Below are 20,044 nucleotides of genomic sequence, written 5' to 3' on the forward strand. Positions count from 1 at the left end.
CGCATGGTTTTAGTATTCCTTTGAGTGTCAGATATAACTTTCCCTGATGCAGCTGCAGTGAGCGTTTGGTCGCTAAGAAGGCTGTTAAGAGTGGGTCAGGCTGATCTTACATTTCCTTCTTAGTGAAAGATCTTCTTAAGCTAAGAACGACTCTGGGAAACACGTCCTTCTTTCACAGCGCTCTTAGAACGCTCCTAAGAAGCTCTTAGCGCTTAAGAGCTTCTTAACGAATCTGGGAAACCCGGCCATTATCAGTCAAGGCTGTATGTGATTGAAGATGAGGTCCTTGAACACAGACACATACACACACACGTATACAATGATCTGTTTGCCTTGTGTCAGGGGCTTGACCTCAAGTCTTCTTACTGAAGATGAGTCCCGACCCTGGGTCCAAGGCTGTGGGACAGGTTTGGTTGATCGGTGAAGCACCAAACTACCTGCCTGCTATTTTGGGGCCCCAGTTAATTTTAATCATACCATACTGCCACAGTGGTAGGTGTGTGTGTATGTGTGAGAGTGTGTGAGTCTGTGTGTGTATGTGTGTGTGTCCTCCCAGGAAAGATGACAGACTCCATCAGTAAAGGTCAGTAGAGGACGGTCGGCAGGGGGGATAATCTCCAGTGAAGGGGGGGGAAGGGCAAGTGACAAAAATGGATCAATCCCTCTTTCCTCATCTGTCCTCACTAACAGATAGCACTCCACTTCTCCCAGCAGAGCAGTCCTTGTTAGGGGTGTGCATGCTAATATAAATATTGTTGTGGCAGAATTATATGGAGTTAGATTAGTTTCATAATTCACAAACAAACGTAACGCGATTTACAAATGTATTTCATGATTCACAAATAAATGTAACGCAACTCACAAATGTATTTCATGATTCAAAAATAAATGTAACGTTATTCACAACTGTATTTTGTGATTCACAAATAAATGACCCCATTACATTTGTTTGCAACCTGACAAACCCGAGTTACAAATCCCTGCATTTAGTGTGGATTTTTGGAACTTTCCTGACGCGCTTAGATTCACAAATGCATTTTTTCTAAAAGATATTCTCTGCAGCCTATCAGATGAGCCTATCTCTTCCAATTTTAGCCAATCACATTAACGTGTCTATGTGATGTCTATGACAACCGTCATGTTGACTCCAGAGATCTTGACCCTGCGTCTTTCTTGAAACCTTCTGATAGAATTCTACAATATACTTACAATATACTATTTATTTATAGACCCAATGCCACTCATCATTATCTGTGTAGAAACACTATTACTATATTGAATGTTGTGTAAAAGACCAGCCACCACAAAGACAGTCTGGACTCCCAGCCCTATCCCAACAGAGGGCAGAGACACAAGAACAAAGGGTTAACCATCTATGATGTTAACAGACGAATGACACCAGTCTTTTCACTGTGTCTGTCACCCTCTTCTCTCCCCCTCTTCCTCCTCCTCCCTCTCTACCTCTTTCCTTCTTTTGCTCCATCTCTTTCTCTCCCTCTCTATCTTCCCTTTTCTCTCTCCCCCTCTGGCTCTCTTTTATTCTCTCTCTCTCCCTTTCTCTTACTTTCCCCTCTCTCTCTCTCTCTCTCTCTCTCTCTCTCTCCCTCTCTCTCTGTCCTTCTCCTTGTAGGGAAATGAATACATTTTGGTAGAGGTCAGCATGTGTGTGTGTGTGTGTGTGTGTGTGTGTGTGTGTGTGTGTGTGTGTGTGTGTGTGTGTGTGTGTGTGTGTGTGTGTGTGTGCCTGTGTGTGTGTGTATGTGTGTGTGTGCATTTGTGTGTGTGTTTGTGCTAGATCAATAGAGCAGCAGGGTTAAGTCAGGGAGGATAAAGAGGGAGACAACGCCGTGGGGGGCAGAGGAGCTTTAGACTGGAAAGGTGCTGACAGCTGGAGCCTGGTGTGTGTGAATGTGTGTTGCAGAGAAGCATATAATTGTGTTAAGTGTTAAGATAAAAATGTTGCGCTTTGCAAGGATAATTGACAACATAAAAAGCATAGCTCGGAAGTAAGGTGCGTGTGTGTGTAAAGGTGTGTCTGTATCTGCCAGACCAGGACATAGCAGCTGCCCAGAGGCTTTATCTCAAATCATGATTCACAACACCAGTGTGAGACATTCACCACTATTATTCTACTTCAAGAGAAGAGAGAGAAGAGAAAGAGGCTCCTTTGTTTCTTTGTTGCCTATTCCCACTGGAGTCAAACTGCAGCCTGCAAGATTTCAAGAGCTTTCATACATGTTATAATGGTCTAGCATGGGGATATTGTTCTGTGTGTGTGCGATTGAGTGTGTGTCTACAATTTATGAATATTTATACCGATGTTTTGACTAAAATCAATGAAACGACACTCGACAGTGACTGCACTTGCAGAGAGAGAGAGCCATCTTAATAAGATTCTATAGCCTATGACATCCTGTGACAATATGGGCCCTATCTTGCACCCAGCGCAATTGATTTTATCAACAACGCAAGTATCATTCCTAGTTTGTACTCGAAGCAAAGCAGACTATTCCCTCCACAGACGCACATCGGTAAATTAGGGAATGACCTTGCGCTCCCGGGCGCGGTTCAGCAAAAAAAGGAGGCGTGTTCCGACGCAAACGTTCCCTGGTGGTATTTTGCAGTTTCAGAAAAACAATTCCGCCACAGACCAAGAAAAACGTAGTCTAAAGTCAATGGCGCGTTATTCAGATGCTATTTTAAGGGCGCATGCTTGGCCCATGCGCACTGCTGGCGAGGCCAGTGTCTTCTTCCTGCGAAGCTACGTTACATTGTTTTCATTTATTGTATGGCTGTGTTACATTTCTTTCATGTCAATGATGAAAAAATTTTTCATGAGAAATCTCTATGTATGTGAACTTGATTTGTAATAATTGTGGCAATTTCCTCCCACGCCTGTTTAACCGAAGCTAATTTGGGTGGGTTTCTTCTCCCATCCCAATCAGAATCAGAATCAGAATTCGGTGTATTCGCCATGTATTGTGTTACACAAAAACAGAATTTACTGTGGCAGGAAGGTGCAAACAATTAACATATACGGGTCTTAAATTAAGTTAAAAAGTACAATGGTTAAACTAATTCTAAGAACTAAACAATTTAGAAATATTACAATTTAAAAATGGAATTGTGGATTTGGAAAAGGCGTTCGACCGTGTCCCTCGAGGGCTCATGTGGGGGGTGCTCCGGGAGTACGGGGTACCGGATTCCCTGATCGGGCTGTTCGGTCCCTGTACGACCGGTGCCAGAGTTTGGTCCGCATTGCCGGTAGTAAGTCGAACTTGTTACCGGTGAGGGTTGGACTCCGCCAGGGCTGCCCTTTGTCACCGATTCTGTTCATAACTTATATGAGGTGCGACGACACGCAGCTGTACCTGTCGTTCCCCCCGACTGATCCGGGGATCTCAGCTAGGATCGAGGACCGAGGTGAAATCAGTTTCATATTCGAGATTCAACAGACATTCATATTCGTTCGTCCGTTCAGGCTCCGCGTCATATTTAGGGACCGGGGTAAAAGAGTTGACAGTCCGAATGTTTCTTCAATATCTTTGTCAAAATCCACCATACAAACTTCAAACTTGTTGCACATTCTTCTACTACTGACTGACCAATTTGTACAACCTTTGGTTTGGTGATAATGTTGATTATTGATTAACCCATAGCCAATAAATCAATAAAAACACCAATATTTCAGTATTTCCTCAATATCTTTGTCAAAAATGAACATAGAAACTTCAGACCAGTTTCACATTATTCTACTCCTAGCTGACCAAGTTTTCCAACCTTTGGTTTGGTGATAAAGTTGATTTTTGATTAACCTATATTGCCAATAAATCAATAAAAACACCAATATTTAAGTGTTTCCTCAATATCTTTGTCATAAATGACCACAGAAACGTCAGACCTGTTTCACATTATTTTACTCCTAGCTGACCAAGTTGTCCAAGCGTTGGTTTGGTGATAGAGTTGATTATTGATTAACCCATAGCCAATAAATCAATAAAAACACCAATATTTCTGTGTTTCCTCAATATCTTTGTCATAAATGACAACAGAAACGTCAGACCTGTTTCACATTCTTCTACTCCTAGCTGACCAAGTTGTCCAAGCTTTGGTTTGGTGATAAAGTTGATTATTGATTAACCCATAGCCAACTTTATCAATTTTATCACCAAACCAAAGCTTGGACAAGTTGGTCAGCTAGTAGTAGAAGAATGTGCAACAAGTTTGAAGTTTCTATGTTCATTTTTGACAAAGATATTGAGAAAATACTGAAATATTTGTGTTTTTATTGATTTATTGGCTATGGGTTAATCAATAATCGTCTTTATCACCAAACCAACGCTTGGACAACTTGTTCAGATAGTAGTAGAAGAATGTGAAACAAGTTTGAAGTTTCTGTGGTCATTGTTGACAAAGATATTGATGAAATATTGGAAAATGTGTTTTTCTTGATTTATTGGCTATAGGTTAATCAATAATCAACTTTATCACCAAACCAAAGCTTGGAAAACTTGGTCAGCTAGTAGTAGAAGAATGTGGAACAAGTTTGAAGTTTCTGTCGTCATTGTTGACAAAGATATTGAGGAAATACTTAAATATTGGTGTTTTTATTGATTTATTGGCTATAGGTTAATCAATAATCAAATTTATCACCAAACCAAAGCTTGAACAACTTGGCCTGCTATTATTAGAAGAATGTGCAACAAGTTTAAAGTTTCTATGTTCATTTTGTACAAAGATATTGAGGAAATACAGAAATATTGGTGTTTTTATTGACTTATTGGCTATGGATTAATCAATAATCAACTTGGTCACCAAACCAAAGCTTGGACAACTTGGTCTGATAGTATTAGAAGAATGTGCAACAAGTTTGAAGTTTCTATGTTCATTTTTGACAAAGATATTGAGGAAACAGAAATATTGGTATTTTTATTGATTTATTGGCTATGGGTTAATCAGTAATCAACTTTATCACCAAACCAACGCTTGGACAACTTGTTCAGATAGTAGTAGAAGAATGTGAAACAAGTTAGAAGTTTCTGTGGTCATTGTTGACAAAGATATTGATGAAATATTGGAAAATGTGTGTTTTTCTTGATTTATTGGCTATAGGTTAATCAATAATCAACATTATCACCAAACCAAAGCTTGGAAAATTTGGTCTGCTAGTATTAGAAGAATGTGCAACAAGTTTAAAGTTTCTATGTTCATTTTTTACAAAGATATTGAGGAAATACAGAAATATTGGTGTTTTTATTGACTTATTTGCTATGGATTAATCAATAATCAACTTTATCACCAAACCAAAGCTTGGACAACTTGGTCAGCTAGTAGTAGAAGAATGTGGAACAAGTTTGAAGTTTCTGTCGTCATTGTTGACAAAGATATTGAGAAAATACAGAAATATTGGTGTTTTTATTGATTTATTGGCTATGGGTTAATCAATAATCAACATTATCACCAAACCAAAGGTTGGACAAATTGGTCAGTCAGTAGTAGAAGAATGTGCAACAAGTTTGAAGTTTGTATGGTCGATTTTGACAAAGATATTGAAGAAACATTCTGACTGTCTACTCTTTTACCCCGGTCCCTAAATATGACGCGGAGCCTGAACGGAGGTACAAATATGAATGTCTGTTGAATCTCGAATATGAAACTGATTTCACCTCGGTGGATCGAGGCCTGCCTCACAGACATCTCCGCCTGGATGACCGAGCACCACCTCCAGCTGAACCTCGCCAAAACAGAACTCCTCATCATCCCGGCCAAACCCTCCATCTCCCACGATCTCTCAATCACCCTGGGATCGGCGACAGTGACCGCTTCATCCTCTGCCAGGAACCTCGGGGTGACCATGGATGACGAGCTCTCCCTCACAGCCCACATCGCTGCGGTCTCCTGATCGTGTAGATTCACAACATCCAAGATCAGGAGATACCTGTCTGAGCATTCCACCCAGCTGCTAGTCCAAGCACTTGTCCTCTCAAAGTTGGACTACTGCAACTCGCTGCTCGCCGGTCTCCCAGCATGCGCAACCCGCCCTCTCCAGAGGATTCAGAACGCGGCGGCCCGTCTGGTCTTCAATCTACCCAGACGCTCCCATGTTACCCCGCTCCTCATCTCCCTCCACTGGCTTCCCATCACGGCCCGTATCAGTGAGCGGTGAACGGGACTGCACCCACCTACATCAAGTCTCTCCTCCAGCCTTACACCCCCCCCCCCCCGCCACCTACGGTCTTCTTCTGACAACCATCTGGTGGTCCCACCGCTCAAGAGCGCCCGGTCCCAACACAAGCTCTTCTCTTGTCTGGCCCCCCAATGGTGGAATCAACTCCCCACCTCCATCAGGGACACTGACTGTCTCCCCACCTTCAAGAAAAGGCTCAAGACGCACTTGTTCCGGGAGTACAACGGCACTTAGGAATGCTTGGCTGGACCTGATGTTAGTTTCTTCCAGGATCACAATGACTCGTATTGAGAGACTTGTTGCTCTTGTTGGTTAATTGTAACGGTTTCAAATTCTTGTACTCGCTGTGAAATATTTTACTGTTGATTGTTTTTTCTACAGGTACACTCTTGCACTCTTGTGGGGAGTTTCATGTTGTTCAATTGTAACTTGTTTAACTGCATGCTCTTATGGTTCTTCCCTTTGGCACTTATTTGGTTTTCCACAAAGTATGCTTCATGTTTTGGCTGCTCGCAATGTTTGGGGCTATCTTGTTGTTATGATCAGTGACCTATGCTCTTTTGTAAAGCTCTCTATTGGAAGTCGCTTTGGATAAAAGCGTCTGCTAAATGCATAAATGTAAATGTATATGGACAGAATTTCTAGGCGCAGCCAGGGTGTGACCCTTTGATATACATTGCCCTTGAGGTATTTTAAGCTGTCAGTTTAAAGTGTTTTATGGGTGGATTTGGAGCCGCCGGTCAGTCGCTCCAATTTTGCACACGAACTTCGCGCGGAGACAAATGCTAGAGAGGGCAGTGGGAGGCAAACCAATGGACATCAGGACTGTGGACCTACTTTTTGATGTCATGATGCCAGAGGTACATGTTATATTCATTTTTATGCTAATGAACAACACCAACTACCAATAACTAAATGTATTTTCTCAGTTTTATTTTTAATTGAAATTTCCTTGTTTTAGGTCATTATAAGAATACTGTTCAGGCATCAAGGGATGTGCCGCTACATGGCTGAACTGTTTATCCACAGCAGAAAAGCCATTTAGGCTGCTTTTATTTATGTTAGACTACATAGTTTGATTAATATTGTTGGTGGGGTTTTGTATTTAAATAAAACATTTAAGACCAAACACAGTTTTTTTCTTTATTTTATTGTCAAGGTTATTATGCTTTTATTGTTTTGGTGGTCCTATGTTCATGCATATAATGTCAAGTGCAGTTTTATTTACTTAAGTAAAGGGAGGCCCTCAACATCCCTGCTGTCGGCCGTCCATCCATGCGAAAAAGGGCCTATAAAGGTTTGTTTCTGCTATCATAATTGAACAGCCATGTCAATTTATGATGTTTTTTATAACTGTAGACCTTCTGGCTCAATGCTAACTTTACCGTGTAAGATAACATGTCGCCGGATCCATAGTCAAGAACGACTTTTGCTGGTGCTACAAGACTAAATGCATATTTTCAAAACTTGACTTGTCGCATAGCATGGTATTGCAACGTTTAGATTTGTCTCTGCTCTAGTGGTTCGTGCGCAAAATTGGAGCGACTGACTGGCGGCTCCAAATCCACACATAAAACAAATAAAACTGATGGCTTAAAAGACCTAAAGGGCAATGTATATCAAAGGGTCATAACACAATGTTTAAATCTTTAAACAAGTCTTTATTAACAATTCTCGAAATAATTCAAATATATGTAGCCTAGCCTATATCTAGGCAAACCCTAACCATAATATATTGTTTTTCAAGTCTAACGTTATATTGTCATGAGATTTTATTGTTGACTGGCCTACTTTTGTATGTAAAAAAATCAAGGCGTAAATATATAGCCTACACTTAAATGCAATTCATACAAAATAACGTGACGAAAGTTATTGAGTCATCCAAAGTTGCTGTAGCTAGTTACATGCTATAGTAGCCTTCGACAGTTCTGGTTTAGCTCAACAGCCTGCTAAACATGGCTGTCCTTCTCAACCATTCAAGTGCTAGCGCCGTCCATGCTAATCAGGGACGGCACTCTGAACAGCATCGCCGTCCATCGCCGTCCATGCTCTATGCACTCTGAACAGCATCGCCGTCCATAATCTATGCTCCCTCTAGCGACGGACGTCCATGCTAATCAGGGACGGCACTCTAAACAGCATCGCCGTCCATGATCTATGCTCCCCCTAGCGACGGACGTCCCTGCTAATCAGGGACGGCACTCTGAACAGCATCGCCGTCCGCCCATCCATGCAAAGATCAGGCAGCCAAACTCCCCCTAGCGAGGACGTCCATATGGATGTCCATGACGCTCTAAGGGATTTAGCTGCCTCTCCAAATCTGAGGCCATGGTTATCGACCGGAAAAGGGTGGAGTGCAATCTCCGGGTCGGGGAGGAGATCTTGTCCCAAGCGGAGGAGTTCAAGTATCTCGGGGTCTTGTTCACGAGTGAGGGAAGGATGGAGCACGAGATCGACAGGCGGATCGGTGCGGCGTCCGCAGTGATGCGGGCTCTGCATCGGTCCGTCTTGGTGAAGAAGGAGCTGAGTCGAAAGGCGAAGCTCTCTATTTACCAGTCGATCTACGTTCCTACCCTCACCTATGGTCACGAACTGTGGGTTCAGGCAGGAGGACTCAGTATAGTATGTACTTGATACTTTATTTCACACGGTACAACACATGATTGTACCACTTGATTTGGCATTATGGTTCTGCTTGCATCGGCTCCCTGCCGCACCCAACGGAGACACCGTCTCGACCTCCGAGCAGAGAGCAGCGACGCATTCCCCCTACGACAGGAAACAGAACCAAGGGTGGAGGCCGGGGAGGCGGAGGCAGCAGATTAACAGAAGCAACCTGTGTCGCACTAAGCAATGCAGAGTGCAGCGATATCCTGATTAAATAGCCCGCCCTGCTAAGGTGTGCCCCTACTGCGTGATATGACGCGCTGCTAGTGACGCGCTGCTAATGAGGCGCTATGTCTCGCGTCCCCCTGCATGAACCAGCTCCGCTTGATAGTGACCGAAAGAACGAGATTGCGAATACAAGCGGCCAAAATGAGTTTTCTCCGCAGGGTGTCCGGGCTCTCCCTTAGAGATAGGGTGAGAAGCTTGGTCATCCGGGAGGGGCTCAGAGTAGAGCCGCTGCTCCTCCGCGACGAGAGGGGCCAGTTGAGGTGGCTCGGGCATCTGATAAGGATGCCTCCTGGACGCCTCCCTGGTGAGGTGTTCTGGGCACGTCCCACTGGGAAGAGGCCCCGGGGAAGACCCAGGACACGCTGGAGGGACTATGTCTCTCGGCTGGCCTGGGAGCGCCTCGGGGTCCCCCAGGAAGAGCTGGTGGAAGTGGCCGGGGAGAGGGAAGTCTGGGCCTCCCTGATTAGGTTGCTGCCCCCGCGACCCGACCCCCGGAAAAGCGGCAGATGATGGATGGATGGAACAATTTAAAAAATAAAATATATATAAAAATAAGACTAAGAATTTGAATGAGCAGCATGAGTGGGCAACTTAGTGCAATGAGAAAACTGCTCTGTCTTTTCCATACAATGTCACTTCTCTATCTTTTACGGCCATGACGAGAACGTCGGCCTCCTCGGCTGTGAACCGCTCCTGGCGTGCGCCTGACAAATCCGCCGTTATAATAGCAATCCGCCATGGAACAAGTGCGCCTGCTCTTAAAGGGAATTTGAGATGACGCTCTGCTGGCACATGGCCTAAGGGAGTTCTGGTGAGGTGGGTTTAAACCAAAACACATTATTATCATTCCGAGTTCAGTCAAAATGCTTTCATACATAATTAAATGTTGTTTATCCCAGTGTGCATTAATAATGTTAAAGTGACATTTATTTTATTACAACTGGACCATAAAAACACTAACAAAGCAAGTTACAAAGATTGCTTCTTTGTGAATAATAAAACTAGATGTGAAAAGTGAAGGTTACTTACGATCGAGAGGAACCTCAATGGAGGACACGTCCTGCCAGACCAGCAGCAGTAGTGACATCACCGTCAGGGCAGATAGCCCACCCGGCGCCAACATCTCTCCCCTCCGATTGGTTGGCCTCTCCTGTCACTTCTCCTGATTGGTTGGTTGGCTCTGCAGTGGGCCACGTTTGGGACCTATGAGAGTGTGAGGCAGGGACACAGAGAGAAGCTGCTTAGAGACTACAGAGTATGTGTTCAGATGGGTTCTTACTGTATGAGAGATGGGTTGCTTTGTGTAGATGTGCGCACACGGTTTTTAGGTGTGTCTGAGTGGTGAGGTTGGCCAACATTTGAAGCTGAGTCTCTTACTCCCCAGAGAGCTGTCCACAGACAGATGAAGATACAGAGAGAGAGCTAGCAACATATACATCCTACTGTCTCAAAGTCTACACAAGATACCAGACCTGACCCATCCCAGACCCAGACCTAGACCACTGTAGGCTGTAGGTTGTACGTCTTGAACAGATTGAAGACATCTGAAACTGATTTGTGTGTTTTAGAACTAAAGCAATGGTATATCAGCCTCTACATCCAGATAAAGAGACAAGTCTCACAGCACGGGACCCCACATTCAAAGAACCATGTAGGGGCTTCCTGTTGTGAGAGTCCAGCTCTTATTGGTGGTAATATTATATGGTAATAGTATAGTGAACATGTGTACATGCATGTCCACACTGAGGGTCTACTGTAGGACAGATGTTTTATGAGGTTCTACTGTTGAAGACAGATGTTCTCTGGATCACTGGGTACACTGATAATGAGGAACCAAGCTAGGGATTCATTTACAAATGTTGGTCCACAACAGCTTGGTAGCCTGCAGGCCAGGCCCCAAATCTCCAGCTAAACAACCTGCACACACTCAGACATACACATACTGACACACACTCACATAGACACAAATGGAAACACACACACAAACGCACACACACAGACAACCTGTCATGCACAATTTTGCAGACACACACTTGCGCGCATACACACACACACACACACTAACCATCTGGTAGCAAGTCAACCCAACACCTCTCTACAAAACACCTAATCTTGCCCCAGGGAAAGAAGCAGACATCCCAGCATTCCGTTGGCTTCATCTGCCACTCAGACACACACACACACTCACACTCAAATGAATGGATGACAAAACACACATGCACACATGGTCAAACACTCTGATGCTACACACACAGACACACACACACAAAAACACACTTTCGCAGCCCAGCTGTTGTGCAACCTGAACCCCACATGCTTAATGACAATGCTTCGTCACTGCAGCTCTGCAGAGCAGGACACTGGAACAGATGGAAAAGAAACACCACAAAGGAAAATGACAATAGAGAATGAAAAACTATTGCAAACATCGGAGGATTCGATCCAGCCCTTTCTCTCTCTTTCCGGCAATTCTGCGCTAAGAGAAGCCAGGGAAGAAGTAAAATAGGTAATCAGTTTCCCCTTCAGCATTAACTCTGCTAAAAGCTCTGCTTTAGTGATACCTTAAATCGATTCATACTTGTACACACACAAACAAACACAGATACACAGATACACCCACCCACAGATGCACCTACACACAAATACACACACATAGATAACAACACATACACACAGATACACCCACCCACAGATACACAGACACGGGTGAGCTATTAGAGAAAATGGAGGTGGTAACACAACCAGGTCAGACTTTCATTCTGTACCCCCCTTGGCTCGAGGTGGAAACCTGGGCTGCTCCCTTCTGTTTGCCCTGCGTTTCTGTGTGTGTGTGTGTGTGTGTACCCACAGCTGATATCTCTTAGGTCACCAAGTCACAAACCTACAGGTGCAGCACAAAGACAGCTGAGCCAAGACAGATTATGGCAATGCAGACCCTGAGACTTGTGTGTGTGTCTGCGCATGTGTGTTTGTGTGCGCGAGCATATGTGTGTGTGTCCATGCATGTGCACGTGTGCTTGTGCACACATACAGTTAGGTCCATAAATATTTGGACATTGACACAATTTTCATCATTTTGGCTCTGTATACCACCACAATGGATTTGAAATGAAACAATCAAGATGTGCTTTAAGTGCAGACTTTCAGCTTTAATTTCAGGGTATTTACATCCAAATCAGGTGAACGGTGTAGGAATTACAATACATTTTATATGTGGCCCCCCCCTTTTTAAGGGACCAAAAGTAATTGGACAATTGGCTGCTCAGCTGCTCCATGGCCAGGTGTATGTTATTCCCTCATGGGAGTTCGTTATTTCATTGACAAGGAGCAGATAAAAGGTCTAGAGTTCATTTCAAGTATGGTATTTGTGTTTGGAATCTGTTGCTGTCAACTCTCAATATGAAGTCCAAAGAGCTGTCACCATCAGTGAAGCAAGCCATCGTTAGGCTGAAAAATCAAAACAAACCTATCAGAGAGATAGCAAAAACATTAGGTGTGGCCAAATCAACTGTTTGGTACATTCTTAAAAAGAAAGAACGCACTGGTGAGCTCAGCAACACCAAAAGACCCGGAAGACCACGGAAAACAACTGTGGTGGATGACAGAAGGATTATTTCCCTGGTGAAGAAAAACCCCTTCACAACAGTTGGCCAGATCAAGAACACTCTCCAGGAGGTAGGCGTATCTGTGTCAAAGTCAAAAATTAAGAGAAGACTTCACCAGAGTAAATACAGAGGGTTCACCACAAGGTGTAAACCATTGGTGAGTCTCAAAAACAGGAAGACCAGATTAGAGTTTGCCAAAAAACATCTAAAAGAGCCTGTACAGTTCTGGAACAACATCCTATGGACAGATGAGACGAAGATCAACTTGTACCAGAATGATGGGAAGAGAAGAGTATGGAGAAGGGAAGGAACTGCTCATGATCCAAAGCATACCACCTCATCAGTGAAGCATGGTGGAGGTAGTGGCGTGGGCATGTATGGCTGCCAATGGAACTGGTTCCCTTGTATTTATCGATGATGTGACTGCTGACAAAAGCAGTAGGATGAATTCTGATGTGTTTCTGGCAATATTATCTGCTCAGATTCAGCCAAATGCTTCAGAACTCATAGAACGGCGCTTCACAGTGCAGATGGACAATGACCTGAAGCATACTGCGAAAGCAACCAAAGAGTTTTTTAAGGCAAAGAAGTGGAATGTTCTGCAATGGCCAAGTCAATCACCTGACCTAAATCCAATTGAGCATGCATTTCACTTGCTAAAGACAAAACTGAAGGGAAAATGCCCCAAGAACAAGCAGGAACTGAAGACAGTTGCAGTAGAGGCCTGGCAGAGCATCACCAGGGACGAAACCCAGCGTCTGGTGATGTCTATGGGTTCCAGACTTCAGGCTGTCATTGACTGCAAAGGATTTGCAACCAAGTATTAAAAGTGACAATTAGATTTATGATTATGTTAGTTTGTCCAATTATTTTTGGTCCCTTAAAAAGGGGGGGGGCACATATAAAATGTGTTGTAATTCCTACACCGTTCACCTGATTTGGATGTAAATACCCTGAAATTAAAGCTGAAAGTCTGCACTTAAAGCACATCTTGATTGTTTCATTTCAAATCCATTGTGGTGGTATACAGAGCCAAAATGATGAAAATTGTGTCAATGTCCAAATATTTATGGACCTAACTGTATATTGCATGTGCACTATGGGGCGTATTCCGTGCCCTGATTTATATGCAAAGGGCTCACTACCGCCTGCATATGCCTGTGCGATGATATCAAACCTCTGAATGTATGGGAGCAATTCACATACACTTACAATGGACACACATGCGTTACACACATATCAAGTAGGTGTCGCGCTGGCGATGTGCACACATATTTAGAAGAAGCATGCACAGCGCGTGTGTGTAGTTTACACTACACCTGACATACACCACAAAGGTGACGCAGGTAACCTAGCCTATCTAGGTTATATGTTATTATTATGTTGTGAGATGTGGGTTTGCGTTGTGTTCTTTAGTTGGCTGTAGCCCAACACTAGACAAGGAAAGCGACTGAGGATCATCCAACTCACTTTATTTTCATTTATCGTTTCAACTGGACGAATCTGGAAGCACTTGTACGACTGAAATGTCTATGTAACAACAACTTCGGACATTAACATGTACATCATAACAGAGGTACAGTCCTATGGCGTGTTAAATTACTGTACCGTGAGTATGAGTTTGAGTACCAGCTATAGTGACTTTTGCTAAACTGCATTTTGTGTCAATGCACCATATGCAGCTGCACCAGGCACGGAAAACACCCATAGTGCACATGTGTGTGTGTGCGTGCTTGTATGTGTGAGCATGTGTGTGCATGTGTGTGCATGCGTGTGTGTGTGTGAGAGAGAATTAAGGATCAACTGAATACGTGCACATCTGTGTCTCCATGGAGACTAGAAACACCAAGCTGAAGTTTACTTCAACACACCCTTCATCAAAATCATGCATTAGGATAAAGACCCAATTCTTACCATCACAGTAAATTAGCCTGAATTTAGCTAAAAGCTAACATGCTAAATTGAGACTATTATTTTCAGTTACCCGCTAAATTATGCATTGTTTATTCCATTATTTATCCAGGGAATTTCTCCAAAGAATCCCCATGTAATTTATCCTCCTTTTAATCTCCATGTTTAACCATTCATTGCTACAGCACTGAAGCCTTGACGAAAATGCAACTTTTAAGCAATTTTCTAAAAGCTTTTTAAATCTATTTTCCCATTTGCAAACTGCATATTAATGTGACAATAGGTTTAGGCTGGATTGAGCACTGAAATATTCACAACAAGACAGTATGTTCAGATATTTGCTCTCTCATTCAACTGATTTTAGTCCAGGTCTTATGGTTTAAGGATTTCAAGAAATGCCCCCCCCCCCCCCATTCCACATTAGGCATTCCATTAGAGCAGGGAATTAGAAACCCAAAAGGTCCACTAACCAAATTTCCATTCAGTCCAGGGTCCGGAACAATTACGGTTTATTTTTCTGGTCCTTACCTCAGAGTTCTGGGGGTATTTTGTTCAAAGTGTCCATGCTTTGTGTCATAGTGACCATAGCCGCGGGAACATAGGATATTTTATCAGGGGGGTGCTGCTGGGGGGGGGGGTCTTAATGTTGCGGGGCGGTAGGGATGGACTGGGAGTAAAAATAGGTCATGCACATTCTGTTTGATGTGATGCTAGTTCGTGAGAACGCTAGGATACTTAATGCGAGCGCGCGTAGCACGCAAGACCATTTTTTTTTTGCCTTTATTTGAGCACAAAGTAGTTTTTTGAGCTTTATGTAAAATGAACATTCAATTGGTAAAACCTTGTCTATTGAAGGTGATGTCTTTTTGTCTCAATGTTTCAGCCCCACCCTTACGTTTCTTAGCCTGGTTTTCCATTGTTATTCTTCTCCCGGTGCTCCCGATGGCCAGTCCGCTACTGCGGGGCTGGGCTGTGCCGCGGTGGTGAATTTTAAAGTCATATCATTGGAAATTCTCGTGCTGTCAGGGGGTGCTACAGCACTCCTAGTTCCCACTGCCATGATAGTGACGTTTCACATTAGCTACCACGACAAGGGCAACCGTCTCATTAAACACATCGGTTTTGTGCGCCCTACCGGCAGCACAAATGCATACTTGTCTGAAATTAGGTATTTTTGGATTTGGATTTTCGCCGGGTTTAGAGCACGCCATGTTTTTCGCTAAGGAAGAAACAGGTACTGTTAGCAAATCGATTAGCCTGCGTTGTTGCGAATGACACAACCTGACCCACAGAGGTTGCAACCAACTTTCAGTGAGTGAGTTGTCATGGTGATTACAGTTATTAAAGCTCCTGATTGGACCTTTGTATTGGACAAGTAAGATAGAAACCACATTTAGTTGGAACAAAAAGATGTGCCGGTTAAAATGGAAACGTTCCGTCAAAATGAATTAATTCCATAATAATATATCGGTTATAGGTCCGGGTCCGGATAGGGAACCGCCTGGGTCCGGACCCGGACCGCGGTCCGCCAATTAGTGACCCCTGCATTAGAGCATTGTTTGGAGAGGGTTTGGTGCCAGCTAATGGTGCTCTCACAGCCCTGGGGTCTCATTTATAAAGCTTGCGTACGCACAAAACGGGGCTGAAAATGTGCGTACGCCACTTTCCACGCAAAGGTTGTGATTTATAAAAAACAAACTTGACGGGAGAATGTGCGGTCATCCACGCAAACTTTGACCCTCCCTTAGGCCTACGCACATTTTGGAAACAGTTGGAATCGGGGACGCAGATGACTGTACTGTAGTCAGACTGCAGAAAGTAAATGTGGGAAGAACTATTACTCGTAATATTTATATATTTTGTTTTCCTCACACACGTTTTTTTCACTCGATTTCATCATTATCATGAAGATTTAATCCAGCAGTATTATTTTAGCTTGTACTGAGCGATAATTGTTCCATAAACACCTTGTACAATCAACTCAAATTTTAAATCAAAATTCAGCGCTGTCTCCATCATATTGTCCACTACTGGAGTGCAGGAGGGGGAAATGCCCGACTGCATGGAATGCAGATAACATCACATATCCTACCTTTAAATAACTGCAGAATACAGTGTATAACTAAATATATTTATTTAATACTGTGCATATATCATCATATGTCAAAAACTGGAAATACAGTCGTTAAGCTCCCGTGCAATCGCTACACTCCACGTCATCAGTCCAGACTTTAATAGATTACTGTTCATAACAAAACGCTTTTGTTTTCAAATTGTATCTCGACTCGCGGTATCACTGGCACAGTTGACGCCACTCGCACAGTTTTTGTAATTGGTGATCTACCGGCCACCACATTTTCGGAGTTTTCGGGCTCCACCAATAGGCTAACAGTGTCTGAGAAGTTGTCATGCGCTATGATTCACCCTAAAGAACAATCGCATGCCAGGGTCATGATGAGATACTAGATTAGCATTCATGAGGTGCTTCGCATTGACTATTTATGGTTAAAAATGGGCGTGTTCAGGGCGGGGTACAATGCTGATTCACGTACGCACACTTGTGGATAATCTGTGATTTATAAAGGGAACATTGCTGTGGCAGGAAGGTGCAAACAATAAACATATACGGGTCTTAAATTAAGTTTTTTTTTAAAGTACAATAGTTAAACTAATTCTAAGAACTAAACAATTTAAAAATATAACAATTAAAAAAATTATATATATATAAAAATAAGAATAAGAATTTGAATGAGCAGCATGAGCGGGCAATTTAGTGCAATGAGAAAACTGCTCTGCCTTTCCCATACAATGTCACTTCTCTATCTGTTACGGCCCTGACTAGAACGTCGGTCTCCTCGGCTGTGAACCGCTCCTGGCGTGCGCCTGGCAAATCCGCCGTTGTAATAGCAATCCGCCATGGAACAAGCGCTGCTCTAAAATGGAATGTGAGATGACGCTCTGATTGGTGTATTGCACGTTACGCCCAAACCACACCCATTAGTAATGTAGCTACTTCAGACCAACCCATTTTAGATTTGCGCCAGGCGCAAAGTCATATTATAATAGCAACAGCGCCGGAGTCCCGCCCACAAAGTTACTTGCGCTTTGCGTTTTGATACTTGTGTAGGGCTCTCTAGAAATGTGTTTTATTGCACCAGTTTTATTATTTTCTTATTACTATGCTATAACTTAGTTCCAGACTCAGTTTCCCAGAGTCCTAACGCTTATATTCTAGCTATGCACAGTGATTGGGTATAAGCCAATCAGAAATGAGAATAAACATGTCTTTTAACTATACTAGTTTTTGACTTGGAGGGGGGTATCCCAGAATTCGAGAGAACGAGGGACGAGGGAGCTACGTTTGGCTGCTCGGCTAAGAACACACGTTTTGGAGACTTAAACTGTTGGTTGCCTAAGTATTGTACGGCAGTTACGAATTGTATGTGCACAATATTTGTTTAGTCTACATTGGTCTAAGAAAATAAATGTTTTTCTTCTTCGACGGTGAAGCTGTGTTTCCCGACCACGAGGACAACGAACTTAAAGGAAAGCAAAGATAGCCTACATCGCATGTGGCTCTCCTGGACTGGACATCATTTTTACTGCTTGGTGTGCGTTGGCGAGAGTTTTGCCATATTAGGGTGAAGGTTGCGTGAGTACTTTGACTAAGACAAAGTAAAGCTAGTGAAGGATAGAGATATGGGACTGTGTCACATCAGCCTTCGCTAACTATTGAGTTAGCCGACTGACATGGTTCACTGACTCAATCGGATTCCACAATGTGCACCAACGTGTCGACTGGGCCCCAACGAATTTAGTATCCAAGCTTGGTTAGAATAACAAAGGTGTCATTTCTGTTTCATTTCAACTGTCACATATGGGTTATTTGTTGGTAAACTGTTAGTGTGAAAGGGTATACACTCAGTCTGATTTGATATGTACATTTGATGTTTGATAAGTGGACGGTATGTGATAGTTGTTGTTTCTGAATTCATATTCAACCAAAATCCCTTAAAAGATAACGAACGAGAGCAATAAATGTTGTTATGATTTAAGTCTCGTTACATGGTTGTTAGTCTGCCAATCTCTGAATTCTCTAGTTCTACTTGGTAAACAGATTTGACTTGTGAATCATCCATTAGCTGGCAACCCAGGATCCTGTTTATGTTATACGAGTGTGACTAGTGTGTCAGAAAAAACCCACTAGAAAGGGGTTACACTTGCGTTTCAGATCATTAAAATAGGGCCCCTTGTGTTTGTATACGTGGATTTGAACATTGTGGTAATGTACTTGTGCCTGTATATGTGCGTTTGAACTTAGTTTCTCTGCTCAGGCCGACCTATTCAGGGGGAGGTAGAGGGGAAGGTAAAGGAAGGGGTGGAGGTAGAGGGGGAGGTGGACAATGGGGTGATGGAGGTAGAGGAGGGGGTCAAGGTTATTGGGAGCTAGAGGATGTCTATATGTGTGTTTGTGTCAGGGCGTGTCAAATAGGGGCCGATTAATATTGGCATACAGATTAACAAATAGGATGACTGATGTTGTGATGATGAAACTAGGGTGAGGGTCAGTGTGCCTGTGGTCAGACTGAGAAGCCCGGGGGAAGACACTCCATTCACCCTCTCATCTCTTTTCCCCCACTTTTCTCTCTCTATCTCCCCTTCACTTTCTCCCTCTTTCTCTGTGTCTCTCTCTTCTTTGGCCTGAGTCAACGTGATTAAGTAGGTTTCTACTGTCTAGTGTGGTGGCTAAGGGGCAGTTTTGACTGCCCAATAAAAATAAAAAATTAACAAAAAAATCTCCCTCTCACTCTTTGTCTCTCTCTCTCCCTCTCTCAACATTTGCTCAGTATACTTTTCCCCCTAAGAAAGTGGAGGGAACTGTTGTTGATGATACTGAGTATTTTACCCAGTCTGCTGTTGACACATATCCCAGTGTAATTATTGGAATCAAATGTATCTAAATTTTTTATATGGGGGTGATCAATCCCCGGTTCCAGATTTTGGGGGGAAACACCAGAGCTGAGATTAGTGTATAGTTTGAGTATGGCCAATTAAAATGTGTAATCTTTAATTCTATTAACTAGTGCACAGTGCCCATGATGCAGTCGGTGAATAAGACGTCAGTGAAACACACAAATACAGATTCCTGGAATTATAGATAGGGCACAGTGCCCGCAATGATGTCAGTGACACAGCGATTTCTGGAATTATAGATAGATATTGCAATGCCTGTGATGCAGCTGGTGATAACAGTTCTTCTCAGTGGCTTTGGTACCTATATTTCTCAGATCACAATTGAAATTCTGTCATCTCTGAAGTACTTGTTCAACCTCCACATCATCTATACTAGTCACTCATATGCATATCATAAAAGCAATTTCTGCCAATGCTCTAGTACAGTGGTTCTCAACCCTGGTCCTCAAGTATACCCCCTGTCCTGTACGTT

The 20,044-nt window shown here is 43.1% G+C and overlaps 2 protein-coding genes across 2 annotated transcripts in view; one reads left to right on the forward strand and one right to left on the reverse strand.

Moving 5' to 3' along the window:
• Window positions 1-20,044, forward strand: part of LOC134017173 (protein phosphatase 1 regulatory subunit 15B) — a 598,478-nt gene that overhangs the window by 394,877 nt on the left and 183,557 nt on the right. The gene's annotated exons all lie outside the window — the stretch shown is intronic.
• Window positions 1-20,044, reverse strand: part of nfasca (neurofascin homolog (chicken) a) — an 87,322-nt gene that overhangs the window by 50,972 nt on the left and 16,306 nt on the right. Inside the window, exon 3 of the mRNA XM_062456269.1 lies at window positions 10,112-10,285. Coding sequence (XP_062312253.1) covers window positions 10,112-10,205 — 94 coding nt within the window. The 5' untranslated portion in view covers window positions 10,206-10,285. The remainder of the gene's footprint in view (window positions 1-10,111; window positions 10,286-20,044) is intronic.

Source organism: Osmerus eperlanus, chromosome 1, assembly GCF_963692335.1.
Source record: "Osmerus eperlanus chromosome 1, fOsmEpe2.1, whole genome shotgun sequence".
Classification (NCBI taxonomy): Eukaryota; Metazoa; Chordata; class Actinopteri; order Osmeriformes; family Osmeridae; genus Osmerus; species Osmerus eperlanus.